This window comes from Colossoma macropomum, unplaced genomic scaffold, assembly GCF_904425465.1.
Source record: "Colossoma macropomum unplaced genomic scaffold, Colossoma_macropomum, whole genome shotgun sequence".
Classification (NCBI taxonomy): domain Eukaryota; kingdom Metazoa; phylum Chordata; class Actinopteri; order Characiformes; family Serrasalmidae; genus Colossoma; species Colossoma macropomum.
In genome coordinates this window covers 19,383,609-19,409,583 of record NW_023494800.1, presented here as the reverse complement: position 1 = coordinate 19,409,583, position 25,975 = coordinate 19,383,609, and the positions used below count along the sequence as shown (strand labels likewise).

The window sequence follows — 25,975 nt, the reverse complement described above, 5'->3', positions numbered from 1 at the left end:
TGAAATGCTACGCTACAGAGCTTGACTCTTTTATAATGACGCTAGGCGTAATTCGCATTAGAACATCTTTTTTTGCACCAATAATATCTAGGACTTGATTTATTTTTTTCGTAACCTTTACATATCCATATTTCTTAATATAGAGTCTGAGTCATTCAATTTCTTGTTTAAACATCTTTGTTTATGCATATAACTATATACTTTTTGTTCATATATGTAAGTAAAAAGTCAAAAGACATCAGGTGTGTGTAAATGTGAAGTGCACTGTAAATACACTAAATAACAAAAAACAAAAGTTTCTGGTTACTTGTTTCTCCTCACAGTATTAGGCTACATGATGAAGGTTAAGTACTGCAAATAATCAGGGCAGATTAAGCTGTCTTGATGCTACTCAGACTGGCATTATAAGAAAAGTGGATGCATGTGAGAAAACTTTTTTACTGTTATCTCGTGCCTTGAAAATTGTATGCAAAAATTCAGTTTTGTCCCTCATTCTTTTTATCTGTATCTTTCATACTCCCCTTTTTGTTTCTTAGAATCAGTGTTATAGTTAGCAGTCATCTTCACATGTGCATCTATAGACATACTATGTTTCATTGTACCATGTGTGGAGTTTCAGTCTGGCACACATGCGTGTCACAAAACCCGTGTCATAGTGAATTGTGTGTTGGCACCCAGTGTTTCACCAAAGATAAAGGTTTTGTTATCAAAGCTGATCTGCAGGACTTGCACCTGGTCAAACAGCTGCCTTTGTGTGTGTGTGCATGGTTTGTGTTATGGGATTGTGTTAGTATTATTATATTTTTTCCTCTGGAATAATAGAGCGAGAGGGACGGGGGTCTCTTTCCTTTCATATCATACAAGTTCATAGACGCAACTGAACAAAGGCTTGTCCTTAGATCTGAGCTGTGTGCGAGCAAGGAGGAATTCAGAGACTGTGCTTTATATCACCACTATGTGGCTACTTCTCGGCCACGAATCCACATCTCTACCATAAAAACAGATGATGAAACCGAGATGCAATAAAAGTGCTTTACTCCACAGTTTGAAAACTTGCATACTGAACTAGGAGACACGTTGAAGGTGGCAGCAATCCAATAAGTCTAATCTTTAATGTGAGAATTGTATTAAATGTCATATGTAAACATTAAGGACCCATATTCTGCAAATGTGTTGAACTTCTATCCACTTACTGCATTTGTGTGCTTCTATGTATGAAAAACATTCATTTAATTAAACTTAATTTAAAATTGTAAACAACAATTTTCAACGTCTTTTTATCCCTACCTGATACAAAGTATAAAAGAGGATGTTATCTTTTAGAAATTTGGCTCTGCCTTCTGATTAGAGTGGCAGTAAAAGAGATCACTCTCATTCTCAGAAGATATTTGGCTTGGAATATGAGTGGGTTTCTGATCATTTGTTCACTGAAACTATATTTCACTTGTTTGTTTCTGAATTGTTTAGTGAACGTGATAACCCCTCTTTGTATCTTTTTTATATTTTTCTTCATTAACCACTCTTTAAATGGTCCAAATGGTGAAAGTAATAAATTCCACATCAGATGTTTTTGAACCAAAAGCCTCCTTCACTGTGCTTGACTGCAGCCTGTGATGATTAACTGCAACTTCTTACTCGTGAACTAAGTTATATTTTTATTTTTTGTTAGTGTGCCTGTAAGACTGATATATATAAACAACTTTTGTTCTGATTGGCTGCCCTGTATTGTGCCTCACTGAAAAAGCAGGCCAGACTAAAGCACTCTTTATAACTTCAAAACAAACAGGCGAAGCCCAGCTGCTGTAGGCTGTACGGCTGGATATTTAAAAACACGTCTTTGTGACATCACAATTCAAAATGGGCTGTTTTTGCAGCTTTGTTTCCTTATATGGACCGAAGAGTGAATGGTACATTTTCAAACTTTAACATTGTTTCCATACTACATCAAACTCAAAGTGCCCACATGGAAAATTCAGTTTTAGTATGTTAGAATGAAAAAAGCAGGTATGGCATGTTGCTCAGTAATGTGTAGGGAAGACTCTGTTTTTCTGTAAAGGCCATGGCAATGCAGGATTTCATTACAAGCCACAAAGCCAGACAAGCGACTGGCAATATGTGACTTAGAAGTAAAACAAATGGTCAGTATCACATCAACCCTTGTAACTTGGATAGATTTTGGTTTGTTGTTATCCAGGCCAGCAGCCCTTTATATTCCATTAACACTGGTCGAAAGAATTTGTTCAAAATTAAAATCTCCTTCCATTAACTTACCTTAAGAATGTTTTTTTTTCTTCTCTGATGAAGTTACAAATTCAAAGATAAGAGATTTTGTTGCAAAAGTGACAAATTATTACTATCTATAAGTCCAGAAGATTTATAAAAAAAACAATCAGGACCATGAATGGGATTCTGAATTGCACATGTGAAAGCACAATGAAATGAGAGACCACACCAAATGAGAAATTTAAGAAGTATATAACCAAGTGTATTTTTTCCTCTGTCAATGTACACATATTTAAATTCATCTCACAGGAACACTTTACAATAACATTAAGTAAGAACAGGAATATACTCTGACCAGCCTATGCAAATGGCAACCATATTGAGGGATAAAAAAACCCAAAAAAACATACTGAGAAAGAAAAACTGAAAATTGTGTGGACATATGGCTAAAGTCTTATTCCTGTTGGAATTGAAACAAATTGAATAAAAATCGGCAAACATTTTAATCCATATGAGTTCACATTTGAAAATCACTTCATGTGACTGAAATAATCATTGTTGTGAAGACCACTTTTTATTTGGAGAGTAAGGACTTAGCAAACCTGTCTCTGATAACAAGGACTTTCATTTCAGCAAAATAATCAAATATCCAGAACGGTCTTCACCATCTCACTCCCTGAAGATCTACCATCCTACAAAGCTGAGTTCCAGAGGTTTTGGGCTGGGAGCTAAACTTGGCAGACTGGTAGATCTCCAGGAGAAGAGCTGATGACCACTGATCTGGACAATGCACTGTTTTTTTTCTTGTATCCTCTTTATATATAAAAATGTTCACGTCGCTCTATACAGAAATGCTTTTCTCAAGAGAAGTTTTTGTTTGCTGTTTTGCTTTTTTTTTTCATTCCCTTTAAGGTGGAGGGAGGAGGAGAGCCAGCATCTTAATGTGGAGTTGGACACATTCCCCTTCTCTCAGCAAAGATGCCAGCAAAGTTCTCCAAAAACGACTTCCCTCCAAACTCCCATTTATATGCAGTTTCTTCAGTCTCATTCAGTGGGCGTTGGACTGTAGTTTCACACCATGAAGAATATAGGGGCACTGAAAGTTCCCAAGAGTCTAGAGTATGTCTTTCTGAAGCCAGAGGACGAACAGGGACAAACGCTCACACACACGCACACACACACACGCATACACACAGACCTGTATCCTGATGTACTGTCAGCAACGTCCACAGAATCTTCTATTTACATAAATACAGCGTCTTTTATTGATGCAAAGAGCTCCAGCTTTTCTTGGATTTCTTTAGTCAAGACCTTTTCTTCCATGACGAGTTGCCGCTCTGAATCCCTCCAAGGAATGAGGCGAGAGTTGTCCAGTACGATGAAAATCAACTTAATGATTTCATATCAAACAACTCTCTAATCCAAAAGTTTGAACGTGAATACATCATGCATGGAACACCAATAAGTAGCCTAATAGGTAATGAACATCGTAGCACCATGGAGAGTGAGAGAGAGAGAGAATGGTCAACATTCAAATGTCTCCTACACTCTTTTATGGTTTTTGGCCCTCATGACACCGCAATTCAAGGTGTGGCCATCAAAAACGTCATGATATGACTTCCTGTAGGCCCACTGGCTACGAGTAAATTTAAAATGCATAACAAGTGAGAGGATCATATATGAGATACATTTTCTCAAAGAAAACATGCGATTAACTAGAATTTTTCTAAACTCGGCCAAAAACTAGCCAGAAGTTAAAATTGCACAGCACAAACATTCTTAATGCCCCATAAATCAGTAAACATGGTCATGAAAACGTTGATTATAAATACTGTTGGCCTATTTTTCTTACCAACCATATAATTACTTCTTTAAAAAAGATTTAATTAACTCATTTTCAAGTGATTACACGAGAACACTTGCTTGCCCAATATATTACACAGTTACTTACTATTCAACATGAATTATGCTATCATGGGCAATTACATTTTTCATATCATTCAAATTTCAGGATTCATTTGATTTTACTTGAAAATAGCTAAAGGATTCAAAACAGGGGACTTGCAGATATCACCAAGTGGCAGACACTGGAGACCATGGCTGGTAAGAGAGAGCGTGGTGGGGGTTGTTCTCTCTCTTTCCGTGGTGATTCATTAACCTCTAGGGAAGCCTGTGCTCTGGAAACAGAATTTTTAATTGCAAAGAGAATTAATAGCATTTCATCATCTAGCATGTAATGGAAGATTTCCTTGAGATGCAAAAGGGGGATTAAATGAGGTGAAAAATAGCTTTGTAAGACACCCAAGATAGGGGCATTCACCTCTTTTATCGGCATATTCCCTCACTTTTCTCTTTCTCTCTCCATCTTTACCTTACATATGTCATAAAGGGATGGAAAAACTTTCTGAAAATGCAGTGAAAGAGCATGAGGCTTAAATGTTTGAGGATGAGGAGGAGGGTGATTTTAGCTGGAAAATCCACAGCCCACTAGCTTTCTTTGAACCTTCTCTCTCTCTCTCTCTCTCTCTCTCTCTCTCTCTCTCTCTCTCTCTCTCTCTCTCTCTCCCACTCCTCTTTCAGACATAATACTCTTTGTCTTTGTTTTTCTTTCCCTTGGTGGAGGTCTTGGCCACAGCGGTGGTGGTGCCGGGCGTCTTCTCTTTGACCACTGCACCATTGCTTTCGGTGCCGGAGCCACGGCCCTGGTCCACTTGGTAGGAGCCTTCGTCGCGGTTGCGGTATTTATACATGGCATAGAGGAGGATGAGGATGCAGAGAGCGGCGGCCGCTACGATGCCCACCACCATGCCTGTGGTACTGCTGGACTCGCGGATGACCTCCACCGCGCCGGGGAGGCCCTTGTCCACTGGAGCTGTGGGGTGAGCTGTGGGCACATGGGGGAAATCGGGTGGGTAGGTTAGTCCTGGGGTGAGGCGGGAGGACGGGGCGGGGGGCAGGAGCACCTGGTCACGGGTGTTCATTTTACCTGCGGGGATATGGAGCTGGTCGGGGTGGGTGGTTGGGGCAGGGGGGGCAGGTGGCCGATGGCCGCCGGGACTATGGCCCCCGCTTTTGCCCCCCACAGCCGGTGGCGGAGGCAGGACTGTCCTATCAGTGACCATTGGGGAGTTTTTATAGAAGTCCTCGTCATCCGACTCGGTCATTTCTCCCGAGCCGAAGGCCGACACCTCCATGGGGTCACCGCAGTCCTCCTGGTCTGGGGGGCACGGTGGCCTTTGTTCAGACAGGGTCAGGGACTCTTTGGTGGTCTGGAGGGGGCTCAGGGAGGTCGGGGGAGGGGGGATGGCAGGGTAATGGGTGGCCCCAGACTGGGGGTCTTGGGTGTCCACTGTAATTATGGGCAACACTAATTCACCTCCTGTGATAAAAAAGAAACAGAAGGTAAGAGGAGCAAGAATTAGTGTGGAATAAAAAATTAAAAATAAATCTGTCTATTAACATCACTACAAACTCATTTATCAACACCATAGGGGCTTACGCTTACGCTTACAACACAACACATTATCTATTAGTACTCTAAAATGGTAACTTAACCTACATTCTGCATTAGAGTTGACATTCCAAAAATAAATACTGACACATAAACATAATCTTTAGCGTATGTTCTGCAGATGGCTAATGTAGATACTTTAAGATCAGCTGCATGAATAAACTGCTTGAATAAAAAAACAGTAAGCTTGTTCCTGGTTCCTCTTTGGTAAAACAAAATAGCAAACCATGGAGTTTGGGTCACTTACATCAACAAATAGGCCGCATGATTTTTGCATGGAAAAAAAAAACAAATTACAAAAAAGAAAGCTGTGTAAGATGGTCCCTTAATACACAACTTTTCTCCCCTTTATACTGCTTTAGCTTTATTTTGTGCAAAAACATTTTTTTTGGAGCTCTACTTCTCTCTTTTGATCAAATATCAATCTCATGTTCTCTATTTTCTCTGGACATAAAGACATAATAATGACAGAGGGCATTTCTCTCTCTTCAACTTAAAGCAGTTACTAGAATATTAGGATGGAAGCTATTATGAAAAACTGAGATATGTAATGCTAGCTTATGAAAGCATTGAATCCTAAAATTGTGGATTAGATAGAAAAAAACAAATCAGAGACAGATTCTTACATTCAAGCTTGTTATCAAAATTAAATTGTGCCAAATTCTACAGCATTGTCCACTGACAATGCCTAATTGAGATACTGGATAAGGCAACATTCCCACAATGAAGCACTAAGAAGGCTAATAAATCTGCAGGAAAGCATGTGATATGAAACTTCTGACCATAATAAATGCCCCCATTGGAATCTAATCATTGAGGAGAATGACCATTTAGGAATGTAAATTGGCCGGAGAAGTGGGGCATTTGGTTTAGGTGATGAGGCTCTAAGCTACGACTGCTTCACACATACACTACGTTCCAGTCACTATTCATTTCAGAGCTAGCCACAGTTCATGATTCAGTGAGCTCCATGTAGAAATAACTCCAGCTAAAAGGGCTCATTGCTATCATCGCTTTAACACTATATTAATACAGGGGAGTAGCAGAGAAATGATTGTGGGATTCAATTATGCAAAATGGCACAATCCCACTTTATTGAACATAAGACTATTTCAGCACTGCTATATACTCAAATTTATGAAAAGTGTCAGCAAAGGGGGTTACACTATGAAAGTTTTAATAATAAGTTTCTACAGCATATGGAAAAGTGCATTTTTTAATAAGCTAACATAAGAGCACGTTCCCCAATGGACTAGATAGCACTCTAACACTTGATGGTGTCATGCTGACTGTGAGTACCTGCGCTGTCTCTGTTGAGGCAGAAATTTGTCAGACATTACAATTAGTGTCTGTTTTTTTTCAGCTGATGGACAGGGTTGGATGAGAACAGCTTGGCCTGACACAGCAAAAAAGTGAAACTGTCCCAAGTGGACTTACAAAGCATAATCTGTAAAGGTGCTAATAAGAAAAGGTCTGTAGTGCATTTATGACACTAAATATTTAATTATCTTTATCACCTTGGATGACTCAGAATTGGATAATTCAATCAGGCCGATGGTCTGTGTTATTGTGACGACCTTCTATTATGTCTTTGTTCTGCTCTGTCTGTAATAAAGCTTTTGTTCTCATGTGTAGAACTACAGTGATTTAATTAATCTTTTCTTAATAGAATACACAGCAAGAAAAGGCCAAATGAGTTCTCTTTTGCCTAAGCTTTATCCAGGCTGTCTCGTATGGCTGGTCAGTTTGGCTGGTATTGTAGAGTGCTGGGATACGGCTGAAGTGAGTGAAACGAGAGGTCTGGAGCCTGTGCTCCTCTACACGGCTAGAGTGCTGCTAGCCTCTATTTGTGTTCACTCACCAGTGCCAGGCTCACACTCCTCCAGGTCCTCATCATCACTGGGGCACTCTGCCGATGCCACCAACAGGTCATCAGAGTTCTGCACAAGAGCAGGACACAGACATGTACATTAGTCATTACCAGAAATATTTGTGTTATTTGTGTAATATTTGTTTCCATTTCCGTTTAGAGGCACTTTCTAAATAACATATGCAATCTTTACAGGAATAGCTCATTTAAGCTATCTAATGTGGCTAAGGTGGCAACTAGTGGCAACATCAACATTTGTTAACAACAAAACTGAAGTAAGTCAGTGGGCCAATATTCTACATTTCTCTTGTATTTTCTCCACTTATGATTTATCCACTCATGATATTTGTGCAGCTTAATATACCAAAGACAGTCGTAAAATGTTTTTACATGAATATTTCACAAGTTCTCTTTATCCTTTAGAATTAAAAAAGCTGCTTTAAATTTAAAATAAAAAAATTTATCTGTCCGGTAAGCCTGCATTTGCTCAGAAAAACACTAATATTGGAATGAATACAGATAAAATTAACGTAATAAGCAGTGATTTTATGTGTGTCAGTGTGTTCGCTTAACCATTCCCAAACATCTCCTCATCTGGCCTGGAATCAAGTATCAGTTTATGTTACTATTTACAGTATTTGTTTATTTTTTTGGTATTTTTCCCCAGTTCTCTCATGTCCAGTTCCACCCACTAGCTAGGTCTCCCACAATCACATAATACTACCAGTGTTAGGAGGGTGAAGGCTGGCGCATGCTTCCTCCAAGTCATGTGAAGCCAGCCATTGCATCTTCTCAAACTGCCACTAACGCAAATCATTGGACACAGTGCTAACTGCCAGTTAGACACCTGTGCTGGCTAGCATCATGCTGGGTAATGGGGGAAGAGGGGGGGCCATCCTACCCACCCAGACAGAGGGAGGCCAACTGTGCTGTCTTTAACTCCCAGCCATGGATGGCTGAAGCATCACCGGGGAATAGGCTCACCATCTCCTGAATATAGAGCCAGCACTTAGATGACTGCACTCAAGAGCCTCCACTATTTAGTGTTTTTATGTTGTTTGTATTTATTCTAATGTTATATGATGTTTTCACTGTGAAGAATACACCAACTACCAAGATGCAAACAATGCTGTGTTTGCAGCTATATGGACTGTCCAAAAAGAGGAGTGAATGGTATGTTTTGTAACTTTAATAATGTCTACGTACTACATCACACCCTTTTGTCCGTTATATATGAACTTGAATATCAATTAGAATATGTGACTATTATCTTCTTGATGTCCATTTAATCAATTCTTCGGCCAAATGTAATTACTGAATATTTGTGGTGATTCACGGATGGAATCCCAGCTGGTGATTTGAATTACCATGTAATATCCCATCATATATGGAGTCTCCACATTACATATGTATAGAATACAGAGTAATCCGGAACGTCTCTGTTGGCTCCTGGTCTAGGGCCAAGGTCGAATTAACATTCTGCACTCGCACCTCATATTCATAAAACATGTAATTGGATCCGGGCCGTGACTGATTTTAATGCATCAGTCTGTCCTCTCCTATCAGGAGGTCATAACAATTTCACTATTCACTTGGACAAGCATACCTCCATTTGTTGAGGCACCATCTACACCATCTAACTAGCTAGGCGTGGAGTATAAGAGGATTCTTATCAATGGTGACATTTATATTGCTTTTTCAGTCCCACCAATAATTTTACAAGTAAATTCACACAAAAAGAAATAAATTCATATTCGAGTGGAGGATGACCTTTTATATTGTATTATAAATAAACACAAATGGTAGATCCTTTCTCAAGCATCAGTGCGGTAGACTATATGACCTTCCTGGCTCTGAATAACAATACCAATTCCTTCAGAATTTTCTTTAATATGAGAGCTAAAGCAGCTTTAATATGATATCTGCACATCCTTCTCATTCATAAAGACAGTAACTGCTTCCAGTTGAATATATGCAAGGGTACTCTTGCATCTGCATATGACTGACATTCACTTATTAATTGAATATCTCTTCTGCTTAAAAATGAAGCCTGTTGGCCTCTATGACTTCTAGAATGCATTTGAAGACTTCATTAATATTATTATGGAAATAAATAGATAATACTTATAATGAGCTTTTCATTCTTCAAGTATTGATTTACTTGTATGCTGCTACAGTTTGAGAAATCCATACTGGAAAAAAAGATCAAAGGTACCATGAAAGGCTGCATTGCACCATCAAAGCTTTACTTAAAATGATCAAAGTCATTGCAATGTCTTTTGTGACAAATGAAACGCTAAAATAAATTTGCTTTTGAGTCTGATTTACTACACACACAAGACTCTGACATCCTGAGCCTCTCATTAAAAGACGCATTGCAGCATTAGCTTTGCCTGGCTGCATTTATTAAAGCATAATTAGGACCTCTCTTATCTGCAGTTCTGCACAATGCATATGTGTTTAATAAGACAAGTTTATGAAGGGTGCTGGAATCGCTGGTTATATTTATTTCGATATGTGTGTAAGGTTCTGACAAATGCACCATGACTAATTTGTGACACAGCAGAAAGACAAACACAAAGTGTTCCCAGTTGAGGGCACTTAAAATGTCGTAATCCCAAGGGGAGAAACAAATTGTTGTCAACTTAATCAAGGCCTTGCTTGGCAGCCCCTCTAGTGGTTCAATTTCAAATATATTCTTAGAGCCTTATCGGAACAGCTGCATTTTACATGGTGCATCACTCGCTTGCTTCAGAACTGGGAAAAAAACCTCAAGGTCATTCAGAAACCTTCTTAGACCAGAAAACTGATACAGTGCAATGCTGGCCCTCAGTATGTAGGAGAAATATAACTAGTTATAAATATTACTGTGGTGTTATGAGTTCTAGTCTGCTAGATGTGTACAGTAGCTATACTCTGGACTAGGTAAGAAGAGTCTGGTGTAGGACTGCTGGATGGACCTGTAGGCCATCTGATGGCAAAAGAACAGGGGCTGAAGCCCCCCATCCCCTGTCCCCCCAGGGTCTATCTGTGCATGTGCATGTGTGACACTCAGCATCATCAGAGACCTACTCTGTGCAGTGATGAAGGCACCTATGTGGCACATGGAACACAGTCAGGGGGAGGTCTCACAGCAAACAATATAGTGATTAGAAGTTCTGTTTAGTGGCCATGTGAACTTAAACTACCCTGTCTTTTTGGCCAAAAAGATGACATTTTGTCTCGAAACATCCTTTTTGCTTGAACTACACTGCTGACTTAACGACTCTTAGCAGTCAAACCCGCATAATACCTCAAGACACAGACTGTGCTCCTGCTCATCAGTTAAGGAAGCCCCTTCAATAAATATGTTGAGGGAATAAGATTTCAGGGAGAAATGCAGTATTGGCCATCAAACCCGCACAAGTACCCCCTTATGAGCAGCTTGTTTTACGCTTTTAATTTAAGGTAATTGCCAAGATGGAGGTAGTCTTCAGTAAACTCCACTTAAGATGTGCTTCTGTCAGGAGCTTGAGCACAGGCTGTACAGAAAGTTCTGCAGCAAGAACCCACAACTTCTGAGTGAACTCCCTATAAGGGGATACAGCAGTGGAACCCTTGGAATGGCCATGCAGTCTCCAGTGAAAGACATCTGAGTGGATGTATCCTGTGTTGTTTTTCCAGAATAATCAGAATTGTAAGAAGCCATAAGCAGCTGATTTGGTCACTTGTGTGTCAATGCACCTTGCCCCAGCAGCTGGGCCTTTCTTAAAAGGAGGACCGATGAGGGCAGTGATTTGACTCCTGTACAGAAAAACAACTCTGCTGAAGCTGTGCAGCTCTGCTGAAGAAATGGCTCGATGACAAGTGAGTATTGTGTAACCATAGCTGATGTATTCTATGGCCACCAGCCTACTAAGAAGACAGCAATAAATGTCAGGTGGCTGCACATGAATCTGACTCGGATGCATGTGAGAGATAATGATGCCATTACAGAGCTACACTTACATATACAGAACTTGGCAGATGCTCTTATCCAGAGCAACTTAAATGTTACAGTGGTAGGCAAATGCAGCATTAGGATCTTGCCCAAGGACCCCTATTGGTATAGCAAGGAGTGCAGCCGGGTTGCCCATTACACCAGAGCTTCTCAAACCAGTCCCCAGGTAACCCCAGACAGTCCTGAACCCAACTCACAACACATAAGGATAGAGCAAAAATGTGGACTGTCTGGGGGTCCCTGAAGACCAATTTGAGAACCACTGCACTATACTGTACCAACCACAAATAGTGTTTCTCCCCACATATTTAACAACTGCATTTATCCAGAGCAATTTACAATGGCAGGTGAATGTAATGTTAATTAGGACCCTCACACAATGACTCATGTTGGCATATTATAGAGGAGTTTTTTAATTTCTGTCTGAATGGTGAGATCAAACCCAGTTCTCCCACCTGCAAAGTGAGCATGCAGCCAAACATGGGTCTATCGATGGAACTGTGAAACAGATGATAGCCACAGGGGAACCCAAATTTTGACATATGCTGTGGGAGTGGGAGTATGTCCAGGTTAGTTTGACTACTTGTGGGGATACATCAAAGCCAAATCATCTACATAGAGAAGAATTTCTTACTCCTTAATCTCAATGAAAACAGCACAGCCTGCAAACACCTGATGAATCACCTCAGTGCTAAGCATGAGAACATTGAATTGATATGCCAGGTAAATCGGCCACGATTTGGAGCAATGTTTCTGCAGAATAGGTGTACGTTAGACCAATGGATTAAAGCATTTGTTGAGACAGTAGGACGAAGAATCACCAGCCATGCATAATGTGAACTAGCATTATGTTTGAGAATGAATTAAGCTTTTGTCCTGTAGAAGGACACAACAGACTCAGTGATTACAGAGGGAGGACTGTCCAGTTTTGGACAGGCCAAGAAAAAAGTAATAGTGCCCATCAAGGTAGCCGCTCTGTCAGACACAGAGAAAATGTGTCAGAGGGAGTGTACTTTGAGTGCATGGAGCTGCTTGATCAAGCATGAGACAGTGGCAGGTAGTCATCACTGGCTCTGCATTGGAAAAAGTGTCTTAAAAGCAAACCTGTTGCAGCTGTAGATGAGGCATTAATGACAGGGAAAGAAGGGGTTTCATTCTACTAAAGTTGTGCTTCAAGAGGCTCTTTAACAGGAGTGTTATCAGTGGAAGGGCCAGCACCCAGCTGCAGTGATACTGCAAGGACATTATTGGACAATGCTTGACAACAAATCTGTTATCTAGCACACCACTGTGGTGACAGAAGAGTTCTAAGCCCTTGTTTTGTATGTCTATGCATAGCAGTGAGCACTGAATGTTTATTAGCTTGAGGCTTTCCAGCAATGTAACGCCTGAAATTAGTTCTGAAGCAGCAGGACAGTCTTGCCTCTATGACACAGACATCATGCTACAATACAAGTACACTGAGATACAAAGCTTGAGCTTGTGGTTGTCATAAGGTTAGAATGTCTCTATGGTCCTACCATAAATAATTAGCCTCTATGTTGAGGCATGGGAACCCAATGGAGAATGTCAAATGAAGCTGTAAACTGCAGTTAGATTGCTAGAGCAGAGGAAGCACTGATTAGCTTCTGAGCTAAAGCATGGGATGCTATTGAAAAACCAGCTGTAGCTCCACAGAGGGTAGTTGCAGTCACTGTTAAAGCTGAGGGATAAGACAAGATGCAGTTAAATATCACAGTGACAGTAGGATAGCAATGAGCTTCTATGTTGTAGATGTGGATGTCAGTGCCACTAATAAAGGCTAGGAGGTAGGAAGTAGTTGTTTGTTTCATATGAAGAACACCCAATACATCCTAGGCAACTCAGTGTATCATAATTATCCAAAGGGGAGGGAGGGGGGTGGTCTTTTTTGACAGGAATGCCATCCCCTCGGATCCTCCTTCAAATTGACCCCTGCTTGTCCCCACTTTGGAGTTTGGACTTGTTGGTCTGATATTAGTCAAACAATGTGGTTGTGGTCTGACATCCAGAAAATAGATACACTTTGACTAAGATTCAGTGCAAAATCTGTTGTTTGAACACACCCTGAAACTCCTTTCCTGAACTTGCAGCATTCAACATAATAGGACCAATGAGGTCTGGCAGTCTAGACTGACATCATTAAAAAAGACCTTATTCACCTTTTTTATGAAAAAGAAATAACATCTCACTCAAAATGAGCAAACTGTCCTGTGAGATGCCTCTTACCCCCGCACTAATGTTAATGTAGTTCCTCCCAGGGGTTGAATGAATTTCCTATCTATGACACTACCATCCTGTTCAAATCTCTCTCTCCCTTTTTGGGAGGGGAAACAGAGAGCAGTGCTGTGCTGGGAGCCCCTCAGCACTAAGCCATCTCACTCACATTCCCATTTCTCTACTTTTGCATTGTGTGGCTATTTATACCCGTCTAAGTCAGGATTAGGAGGATTCACAGCACAAACACGGCCTGCATCTGGGCCCATCCACATTCGTGCTAAGGCACAGTGCTGCTTCTTATAAAGCCTGACAGTTCAGCTCTGATTGACACTGATTGTTATTGAGTGTGCCCTTTCTCTCATATCAATTCCTATCTCTTGATCAATGAAGTTGAACATAGCACAAATAAACCCTGACAGGGTGGGAAGAATACTGAAGCTCTGAATACTGAAGTCACTGCTGATAGCATGTGCTTTTTAGCTGATACATTACAGGGATCAAAACATGGGGAATGATGCCAGATATGACAGTCATAAGGATAAACATTAACAGACCCTTGCTGTTGGTTTTAAAGATGCTGGCTCAAGCTGAACAAGCGTTCTTAGGTCAATATATATAGAAGCTTCCTGTGAGTCAAGTGCAAAATGCTTAGTTTCACCAGATACATGAGAAAAACACAAAGAGTCAAATATTGACAGATAGCTCAGTGAGGAAATGAGTAGGGAAGGTTGAATTCAGTTAAGACTGAGCACTGAAACCAGATTTTAAAAACTAACTAAAATAAGCTGTGTTTCATCTGTGTCACAGATAAATCAAACACAAGATTCAATTAAATGAATGTTTCATTACAGGATTCACTTTCATTCAAATAATGAAATACTTTAATTCAAACAGTTTTGCTGCACTGCCAATGGTCTCCCATAGCTTTGATAAAACGAATAATCATTTGTGATAATTATTTGAGAAACAACAGGACTACTTAAAAGAGCGCAGGGATTAAAAGCAGAAATGCTTGAGATGGATAGACTTAAAGTTAGAGGAGAGCAGAAACAGGAGTGAAACAGGCAGAAAGTCAACTTTTTTCTCTGCCAATAGAAGGCCAAGTTACCTTATTAACTGTATTTGTGTCCATGGATGCTGTGACAACAAAACTGATTTTTATAAAACAGTATCCTGCATTCAGGTGAAGGGAGAGTTAGCTTTGCTGCTCAAACAAAGTGTTGTGCTCCAAGAGCTCTGTAACTATCATTTGACTGATGAGAACCTAATGCATTCAGTATGATTTTATTTGTCAACGAGTAAGAAATAAATCAATATGATACACAAATACAGAATACAGTACAGATGCAGAATACCAAGCAAGTCTGGACTTCATAAAGCAGTTCACAAATATGTTTTGGGCACAAGTTGCATGTTTGGGTTTTCATGGCTTGCCTCCTACTTTTAATAGATTTTACCCTGTATTTCCATTAGTTTTTCTCCTTACTATATAGCCATCCTCCCTTTCACTATCTTAATATCATTATCTTAATATATCCCCCACTCATGTTGTTGACAGAATTAAGCACCGAGGTCCACAAGGCCCACATTCATGAGAAAGTGGATGTGCAAAGAATAACAGTGAATTGATTTAGTAAAGTACAGCTCAGTGCCGCAAAAATGTTTGTTTGGCCAAAACCACTTTTTATTTTGGGTGTTCAATATGTTATATGTAACGTGTTCTTTGTGCAGAAAGAGATGTTCTAGGATTAAACAGGTAAAGTCTGAAATCTTGCTAGATCTGCACTACACAGTGTGAAAAAAAGCGCAGTATGGAAAGTTTACCTATACTACAAAAAATTGGGATATTGTTCAACAACTGATTCATTCTTTAAATTACATTACTGTATTCTGTATTCTACTGTAATCTGATTAAGGCTATTATTATTGCTACATAGTAGTTCAACTGCTGTTATCATTAGAAATTTGGTCAGTTTTGGACTAAAAACCCGAGATGTGGTTCAGGTTGGGTCAGCTTCGGATAGAATTTTGTCAGACTTGGTTTGGGTTCAGACTCAAAACTTGATACTGTGGGTTAGCTCAGACTAGGACAGAAAATTATTGGGCTACTTTGTTCATTCTGCATGAGGGATACATTGTAGGTAATCACTGTTTATAGGTGGGCCAACACAACGGCATCTTGCCCAGGAACGGTGCTTCCAGGACTACAGGAGCATCACGTTCTCCTCCTCACCTGTGTGATGCTGTCTTTCAGACTGGGGGAGCGCTGTCTGCGGGTGGTGGTGGTGGCCATGGTAGTGGTGGTCTCCATGATCGTGGTAGACATGTCGGCAGCCGCTGGAGGCGTGGCAGAGGTGGTCTCTGTGGACAAGACAGAGGGTGCATCCCCCACCAATCTCAGATTGCCCTCCACCTTAACATTAGGGTCACCCTCAGCAGCCAGCTTCAGCACCTGAAGCCCATTATAGTATAGGCCTGAGATCTGGCCCTGGAACGGCCGGCCCTTATCCTGACCCCCAATCTTAATGGCTGCCTGACTGTTGAAGATGGTCAGTTGTCGCCCTGCGATGGATTAGAGTAGAGATGGAAAGAAAGGAGGGTGAAAAGACAGAGAGAGGAGGAAATGGAGGAGTAAAAGAAGTAGAATGACAGCAAAGCAGACAGAAACAGAGAGGGGAAGAGTCACAAATCAGTATGGACTAGAAAGTGTGTTCTGCATATTTTGTGTCAATGTCTACCTGCATGGGCTGATAATACTTTGAACATTTGGACCTAGTGATGAAAATATCCAATTCTAATGGCCTTTTACTTCTGACCCACTCAGAGTAGAAGTCAAAGTGATGTATAAAAGATGAAGTCAAAGATCGGCTACAAAGCTGCAGTAGCTTCACTAGACGCGCTAAGATGGAAGACCAATGGAAAAAGGGCTCTTAGCATTACAGAATACACAAGTACATATCATCATCTGAGCCTCATTAACCTAGTGGGGCTTGAGTGATGGATAATGAAGTGAATAAAGGCAGTAAAATTGGAAAACAATATTTATGAATATGTAAAGAGCTTTCAGAAATGTTTTATTCAGAGGCCTTGTTGTTGCTAATCTGCATGGATAAGTGTCATCTGCTAGCTCCAATGCTAATGTGTTACCAAGGCATGAGGGGTTTCTTCCTCATCCTTGGACCCCATGAGCAGACATATACACACACACATACACACACTCAAACACACTTGCACTTATTCTCAATTAAAATCTGGTCCCCTAAATTCTACATTCAGCTCTCTTGCCAGTTGTGTTTTAAGTTGCACTGATCCAAAAATGTCTAAACCAGATATAAGACTCTTTCAAAACATCCCAATTTACAAATAGTAAAAATTCATTACTTTATTAAGAATGATTAAATCACAGAGAGGCTATTCAATTGGATCATAATTGGTTAGATTATGTTAGAACTCCTATTGCAAAACCAATAAAACAAATCAAACCGGGCTGACAAAAGAATTCAGTGCCTACTGAAACCTAAAAAACCCAACTATTTAAAAAGATAAAAGGACAGTTGATTTGGGAAAAGGCTCTTGCTGTTGGCTTCTGAAAGCTGGACTTCAGCCATCTACTTATTCCTGGTGAACAGGTACTCTGACACAGTTGATTATGAAGTGGGCAGCTGTTATGCCCTTAGTGAGAGCCACTCCATCGTTAATGAGAGGTTGCCTTTTAACACGAGTAGGCTCTAGTTTTTAATGGTGGAGTGGCAACTAAGTTTGACACAAGTGAGCATGGTTAAAAAAGACCAGGGCTCATCAAAAACGGTCACTGCATGAAGAAATCTAGTTCCAGACAGTTACTCTCCTCTTCGTATCTGTCCTAGAGTAGACCATCAAACATGAGTCATTTATACGCAACTGCATGTACTTTATGAGCCTTGAAGTACACAAATAGGAGTTTGAATTCTGTCTAGGAAGTGAGTAAGAAATGGCTCACTTAGCTTAGCCTTTCTCCAGAATCAGAGATATCTAATGAGTGGCAGTCTCCAGCTTGCTCATATATTCATTAAACCAGACACTGCAGCTCCAAAATTGTTTGGCATGAGTAGTTCAAGGCTGGAATGATCTTTGTTGCTCAACTGTTATGCAATGAACTCAAAAGGGGCTTAAGGGCATGAATGCAGAATCTGTGGAGACCAGAGAGTCCTTTCCAATACTGATAGGCTAAATAAAGAGAACTCACTGAAAAACATGATTTTATCTAAGCATACATCAATGTCATATCATCATCAAAACATTCACATAGCACACAGTTCTGAAATATGAGGGGTCTGATACATTACAAAAGCTGTGATGTTACACATGTTAAAGGGACATTGTTTATATGTCAACTGTAAGCGTATTTGTTTAGTTAAAATGACCCAAAGTCATTTCATTTGTGTGATTAGTGGCAAGATCTTTATCATTCATAGTTAGAAAATGTTTAACCCTCTGAGTTATTGAGAATAATTAGTATGGATTAGATGTAGCGGTTTAAGGAAGTAGTTATACTGTATTTAAGTTATTTGCCTATTTATATAAGCAGTTAAATCTACGATGTGTGAGTTAGGTACAATCTACATGGAAGATTGTATAGTTATGTATCTAATGTGTGTGGAGCATGAGGTTGGTTCGGCTTATAGTCATTAGTGACTGTTACGGTAGATGTATGGTCTTTAACCCTTCAACTTGCAGAAACAGCGGACTAAACTCCGGATTACATGGTAATTCTTAGCATTTTTATTCAAATTGAATTAACTGGAATACGCAGAAACGGAAAGGTCAGTTTTACTTGCTGTCGTGTAAGCGTATTTGTTCTACACTTAACATTTAGCTTGATGCTTGCACATCAGAAAAGTTTGCATATAGATGAAAAAGATGCAATGAGTCGAAAAAGTCAGAACCGGTGAACTTTATCCTGCACATCTCGTGAGCAGAGGGAGCTGATTTACGGTATTTGAGGATAGCGCAGATGTCTGCGGGGTAGTGCAAAGCTCTGATATTGTTGTCACTTTTGCATGACAAGGAACGAGCTGTTTCTTCAACAACATATGGTGCGATTCCTCTTGTAATTCATATACATGCAAATGTCTTACATGTGAAAATTTAGCAGAACACAAACAATCTTACTATTTCTAATACACTCAAAGGGTTAAAGACAGATCAAGTGCGGTTTTACGTCAACTTTATGCTCAGTTTAATGTGAAAAGAACGTCCCTTTAACTATTTGGAACTGGAATGGTTATCCCTTTTCCATGAGTTAGTGCTATTTAGGAAATCATGTTTAGCAACGTTTGATGTGTTAGAGGGGAAGACAAGGAGGAGAAAAACAGATCATAGAAAGCAGCAGACTATTTACAGACAGTTATTGCAGTAACGGGGTGTTATTTCAGGGTTAGTCAGGGATTATGTTATGTATTAAACCTTAATCTCTGAAGTGGTGCAGTTCTTGGTTCTGGAATGACAGTAGGAAGTTGTTGAAACTAAGCAAAAAGGCCCACATGGCAGCAAGAGATGACCAATACCATGGACATCTTGAGTGGGCAGCCACCGTTTCAAATTTGTGTACCAACTCTGTTCACAATGTTGAAGATGCCAATTCTGTGAAGCCAATTCTGGAAACTGCACCTCTTACAGAGTCTCAATAAGTCATTAAGTCACTGTTTAATTAAGCCATTATTTTTACCTTTGTCGAGTAGCCACTCGTCAACTACCCGACCGAGTCTGTATGGAATTCTTTGCCTGGCTATAGCCAGCCGTTCATTATCAAAGTTCCCTTCAAAGAATTTAGAGAGACAGATAGTTAGAGGTTAATATCTGGAAGTTCAAGCGTCACAGGGTTAAAAACAAGTCAACAAGATTAGCAAGATTTTCAAGTTAGGAAGTAGAAGCTAGCTTTAAGATGTGCGTTATGTTGGTTTACGATGGACTTAGTTAGTTACTTGGACAGGTTTAGAAGCTATGTACTAATTAAAACAGTTTAAAATCTGGTTAGAATGCTGTGAGAACATATTTAGTGATAGTTTTACGTCTAGTTTGATCATTTCGTTAATTTCAGTGTCATTTCAGGGCAGCAAGATCTAATCAAAAAGACATCAATGACCCACAATGATAATATTGCATATTTTGACATGCATTAAATACAGTTCAAATGGAATAGGTTCAGGAAGTCATTTTCAGGATGTTTGCTTTAAAACCAAGTAATTATATTCAAATAAGACATGATAAAGCTTACAAGTAATTATGGTGAGAAAGCTCATGGTAATTGACTTGCATTGGTTTCCCAGATAAGAGACAACGTGTATCTGATGAGCTGCTACACTTTCCCTTGCCCCTGTGTGTTCGAGGCAGGGGCTGATAGGTCCTTTTAGCAGGGCTAAAACTAACTCTACAGGCCCGCCACCTCTTTGGGAGAGAGATAAGGATCTCGTCACATTACAGGCTATCTCAGCTCCACTTCTTTTGCCCCCTCCCACTGTCATTTTCCTTCATTCATTCATCACGTTCATCCCTTTCTTAAACTCTGAGGCCACAAGTACCCAATCATAGAGGAAGGAAGGTAAAGGTTCCTCATATTTGGATGTCTAATTTGATTTATTTGCTATTCAATAGCATTTGATTTGACCTTTAATAGCTCAGCATACCTACAAGAATGATAAATAGACCCTTTTTTACGCTCAGCATCTTGACAGCTAGAACAACTCGAGGTCTGTTATTCTTACAGTAAGACGTAAGGTATAGTCGCATAAGCTTGTAGTAACTGGTCCGTACACAGCACAATGTGCCGACTTCATCCTATGACATCCGCCTCATCACTTCTCCCTATCCACCCTGCACTCTGAATGGAGGCCAAAACCTCCCACTTCCTTAAGCCTGTTAGAAGCTCTCATGTGTGACAAATGCTCTGCCAAACCTTTAAAGAAAACTTGAAATAGAGCTCATCCATGAGTAAGCAGCTGGTGGTACGAGGAAAAAAAGTAGAAAAAGCTAGTCTAACCAATAAAACACATCCTGTTGCATTTGCTATAGAGGCCCTCCAATTTTTTGACCAAAAAAATCACCTTCCTAAGACAATATAATTTAGTATCATGGAAAATATTGTCCTTATTTTCAGTGAAACCCTAGAACAGATGCAAGGGGCCTGTCTACGCGTTTATCCACAGGGAGCTTCAAATCTGCCATCAGACAACATATCTCGTTATCTAATCCTCCGTTTTAATTAACTGAATTAATCACGGCTGTTAATCTCGGCCAAACACTGCCAACTCCGTTTACACACAAACTTTGCATGTCCTGGATGCTGTGCACACATGCCCAGCTCTTTGAAGTCCTTCAGGATGAAATGAAAGGCTTCAGGAATGCTGTGCCGTTCCATAGAAATGTGTGTAACTCTGTTTAAAGAGGCGGCATAAGAGGGCTTTGGCTACTTTCTAAGCCTGGCTTATGCCTTGGCTCAGCAGAAGATGGCCCCATCTACCTCCAGCACCTGAGTAGGCTTAGAGGAGCCCTAACGGCTGGGAAGCCTAAGTCTCAGCAGTAGAAAACCAATTTTCTCTTTCAGAAATCAAACGAAATCTTCGGCAGCGGGCGAGCCTAGCCATTCAACCTCTAGCGGTCGGGAGAGCAGCCTGCACTCTGCGGAGGATAGAAGAAAACAGGCAGGTGGGAGAATCCAGAAGGGCCAAGTGGAGCTCTTTTCAAATAGTTTTCGCCCTCTCTGAGCTGTGTTTTGATAGAAAGCCCCTTGATTCGGGCGGCGGGCCTGGTGTGTGGCAGTGTATTGGAGAACAGATTGGAAAATGAGGCCGGGGCGAGAGCGGGGGCAGTTATTAGAGGCAGAGAAAATGTCTTCCTGTGGAACAGCAGCTATGAGAGGGAGGCGAGTCCCTGAGTACACAGTGGGGAGAGAGAGAGTTTGCTCACATTTCTCTGGGTAAGCACAGAGGGGTGGGCCACTGCAGAGGGAGATGTTTGTTTGAACGCGGCTAACGGCTCGATAGTAGGTATACCACAGGGATAGCTGGGACAATCAGAGCTAGTTACAGAGGTTAAGAGCTTCAGCTTATAGTAGCATGTACAGTTAATTCATTGTTGAGTTCATTCATAGATCATACACTGCTAAAACTGATATCATTAAGCAGATGCATTTTTAATGCAGTCAGTATATCTAACATTATCTAAAATCTAGAATATCTAAAATGAGACAAGTGTATGAATATTAGATGAATAATTACTTATCATCTTCTTCAACTGGCAAAAATTTTGCTAAATAAAGTTACTTAAAATAAGTAGGCTGGATAATTCTATTAATATATATAGCCACTGTCCACTTTATTAGGTACATTTAGTGTCTACACTCATTGTCCATATAATCAGGTCCACTTACCATATAGGTGCACCCTGTAGTTCTACAATAACAGATTGTAGTTTACCAGCACTGCAGTGCTGAGAGTGATCCACCACTCAAATAATACCTGCCAAGTGGTGGTCCTGTGGGAGGGTCCCGACCACTGAAGAATAAGTTAAAGGAAGGCTAAAATCTTTTTAGAGAAACAGAAAGACAACAACCTAAAATTGTAAACCTACAAATTGCACCATTACACTAAGTGGTCCTGATAAATTGGACAATGAGTGTAGATAAAAGGTAGATGTATCTAATAAAGCGGCCAGTAAGTGCATATGTATTATATATAGTCATATGCAAAAGTTTGAATACCTTAGTCAAATCCATCCACAGGGAACAAACTTAAATATGGCATTTTCTGCAAATGTTATTGAACAATTTCTATGTATTTGCGGTTTAAAATACTGGAAAAATACAGAACATAAAATACTAAATGTGCCATAACTTTTTCACAAGCCATACTTTGTGTTTTAATTTTTTCCAAATATGTTAAATCTAGCAGCTAAACAGTAATTATGCACTAAAATGCAGAGATGTGTGTTCTCTGTAGAGAATGTGCACTCATTTTCCCTTTAGAAAATCACCAAAACATGTAAATATTACCAGTGGCACCCAAACTTTTGCACACCGCTGTAAATGTTATTAATCTTAATATTCTTACAATAATCTCATAATGAGAAATTTCCCTAAAAGAGATATACTGACTAAATTTAAATGCTTTCACTTGCTGAGCTATAATTTCTGCAGTGTAGGCTAAATTTAGGAGCACAAGCTCTCCTGCGGTCAGCCCATTGAGGTGTTTTGGCTGGCGGTTGAAAAAACGAAAGCTGGCTTTGTTGTTGAAAGTTTGTCTGGAGGAACGCATTCACAGCCGCACAGATGCCCTCCGCCTGCCCAAAAGCAAAGCTGGCTAGCTACATACTGTAAAGGATCCAAATTCATCTTGGGCTGAATGTATTAGGCGAGGCAGCTTGGAGGGAAATATGTCAATTTGCAATTGTTATTAGATTGTTCATGCGGTGGTTATCTGGGCCCTCCATGCGGTGACTCAGAGTGCCTGGGAAGAGTTTGAAGGCAAAATGGGCACACTTCAAAACCTAATAACGTGCATTCGCAAAATATAAATCAATTTGCACTCTGGCACAAGGCATGCCTCCAATATGCCTCTAAATTGATGCCAAAGGCTTCAAACAGCACCCGTCAGATTTAGGAGCAGAGAAATGCAGTCTCCATAGTTTATTTTGAGGGCGATAATTGTGTGTCTTTGGGATTGGCTGTGTCTCTTCTCTCTCTCCCTCTCCCTCTTTTCCTCTCTCTCCATGTGTTCTTGCTCATGTGCTGCTGTTCCTGGTATTTTCCACTCTCCCTCCAGCAAACAAACATCATCTCAGAGCCCATGTGTCAGGGCATCCCTCTTACAGACCCCCCCCTCCTGCTAGTCGCAGGATCGTTTACCTGATGGGTAGCGCTCAATGACGGGCTGGTTGTCCACCTGCAGAGTGGCATTGCCGCCGCTGCGTGTGAAGCGCACCACGTGGTACTTGCCATCACTCACAACGACTGCCGGCTCGTCTATGGTGATGTCATCAGTGCCCACATTGAAGATCACCCCAATCTTTCCTTGCTCCTGTAGAAGAAGAGGGCATTTGTGTTCACAACAACTGATGGGTGGGAAGCAGTACTGGGCAGTCTTATTAAATTCAGTATAATTGTGAAATTATATTTACAATGTTTTCAAAATACATCACATCAGATCAAATTGTTGCTGTTGTAACAAACCTCTGAAATGGTAATTTCAAAGAAAAAGGCAAAAAACATTCTTTACTGTATCTTAAGAGGACAATATTTTATTCTAAGTAATTGTGGACTTTCTGCTAGTCCATTCATCATGAAATGTCCACACATTGTAAAGGGCAGCTGGTGTTTTCAAAAAAATAAAAACAGAAAAAAGTAGAGTTTTTAATAAGACAGCAATGATATTTATGTCTGCTTTATTAAAGTTAACAAACTCATACTTCCTGAGTACTCTATGCTAAAATGTCATACAAACCTGACATAGCTTGTTCTCACTGGCCTGTTCTGTTCCATTCTGCTCTTCTTAAAATTACACCACAGGCTTATACAGTATTGTAAACGTTAACCAGACAGTGATCACATTTACAGAAAGAAAACTTAAAGGGCCAATTTAAAGCTGCGCTATGTAAGGATTTTTTTGTTATATTTGAAAGACGTATCATTACTGACACCCTAAAATTCATACAAAATTTCATACAGTTCATGCAATGAATACAGAGCATGTTCTGCAGACTGAAGGGCAGGAATAACAAACAATGCATTAGTGTATCACTCCATACTGTGAGTTACCCTGTAAAGCTTGAAATAATAATTTAAAAGTCAGAGGCTTTGGGTTAGATTTGGTGGAAGTTAATAAGACGATGTCATGTCTTTACATTTTACCGTCACAAGTGCAGGCTCAAAAAGGTCTGGCTCGTGTTTGGGTTTACTAATAATCCACTTACATCCTCAGAAGACACGCCCTTCACCAAGTTTTGACTGAGGTTTTTTTTTTTTTAATACTCTCTTAATGTCCTCACAATCATCAAATTCGCTCAGGGATGGAGGCCAAAGCACAGCCTGTGTTTCAAAACGTTCTTCCGCACTTTGCATGCAATTAAACATTTAAACATCACCAAATCCCCCAAAACTTACATAGTATATGCAGTATATAAACACTGTTTAAGTTTCTAAGTATAAAATTAACTCTGCAGTCCATACGGTCTACATATGGAACTGAAGTTGCAAAAACAGGCCATTTTGAAGTAATTGTTTTTATGATGTCATGAAAACCAATGCATTTATAAACAGCCATTTACTAAGCCTACAGCACTTTAGCCCCGCCCATTCATGCTGAAGTTATAAGGAGTGTTTCTGCCTGGATTTCTACTTGAATGAGGCAAGTTTATTATCTATCAATACAGCTAAAACTAGAACTCAACACTGTGATGTGACACTAATATGAGAACACCCATATAGATGTTATATCGGCCAGCACTAGGTGACAAGAAAGGAAGAAAAAAGAAAGAAAAAGAAATTCATGGGTCTAGAAACAGAGAGAGAAATAATGGAAACCAAGAGGTCATATGCAGAGAGGAAAGAGAAACATCTGCCTGCCTGGTCATGCTGCAGTAATTCACCCTTGGGAGAGGAGCAGAGCAGTGTCCTCTGTAATGCAGGTGGGAAATGGAGTGTGTCTCCATGTTTTACATTCATCACCTTTCTCTCTCTCCCTTTCTCTCTCCTTTTCCCCCCTCTCTCTTCCCTCCCTCACCACCACCAGCCGTCCGCTGACATGTATCAGTTCTGACACTTTCCTGCTGTTTCTTTTTTAAACAGAGACTCGTCTTCAGCCACCAGCGAAATGCACCTGTGCGATAAGCGCAGGCTGCCTGCGGGTGGCGCTGCCAAGCGGCTGTGTGCTGACACCTCAGGGCGGGGCTGGGCATGGTGCTGGCTTTAGCTGGGGGAATCGCAGGTCATGGTGCTAATGTGGCAGGCTGCAGAAGCAGAGGGAAAAGCTCAGCTGTTTTACAGCCTTGTCATGACCCACTATATCCAACAGTCTGAGGCCAGTGGGAAGAGAGCCAGAGCCCGGATTCAGAAAGCAGCCCTGGCTTTCTGCACGTGGCATAACCTGATCAAACTTCCACACACGTTCCCAGTTTGGATATA

At 40.4% G+C, this 25,975-nt stretch overlaps 1 protein-coding gene across 4 annotated transcripts in view; it reads right to left on the bottom strand.

Annotated features, from left to right (window-relative positions):
- Positions 1–4,749: 4,749 nt before the first annotated feature.
- Positions 4,750–25,975, bottom strand: part of nrxn2a (neurexin 2a) — a 340,805-nt gene continuing 319,579 nt past the window's right edge. For 2 of the 4 annotated variants that reach the window (XM_036588000.1, XM_036587999.1), the window contains 4 exons: positions 23,702–23,873; positions 16,055–16,383; positions 7,596–7,674; positions 4,750–5,107 (listed from right to left, as the gene is read on the bottom strand). In XM_036588000.1, the coding sequence (XP_036443893.1) occupies positions 4,800–5,107; positions 7,596–7,674; positions 16,055–16,383; positions 23,702–23,873 (888 nt within the window). In that variant the 3' untranslated portion in view covers positions 4,750–4,799. Of the gene's footprint in view, positions 5,603–7,595; positions 7,675–16,054; positions 16,384–19,528; positions 19,619–23,701; positions 23,874–25,975 lie in introns of all 4 variants that reach the window. The other 2 variants (XM_036587997.1, XM_036587998.1) reach the window with 2 other exon arrangements.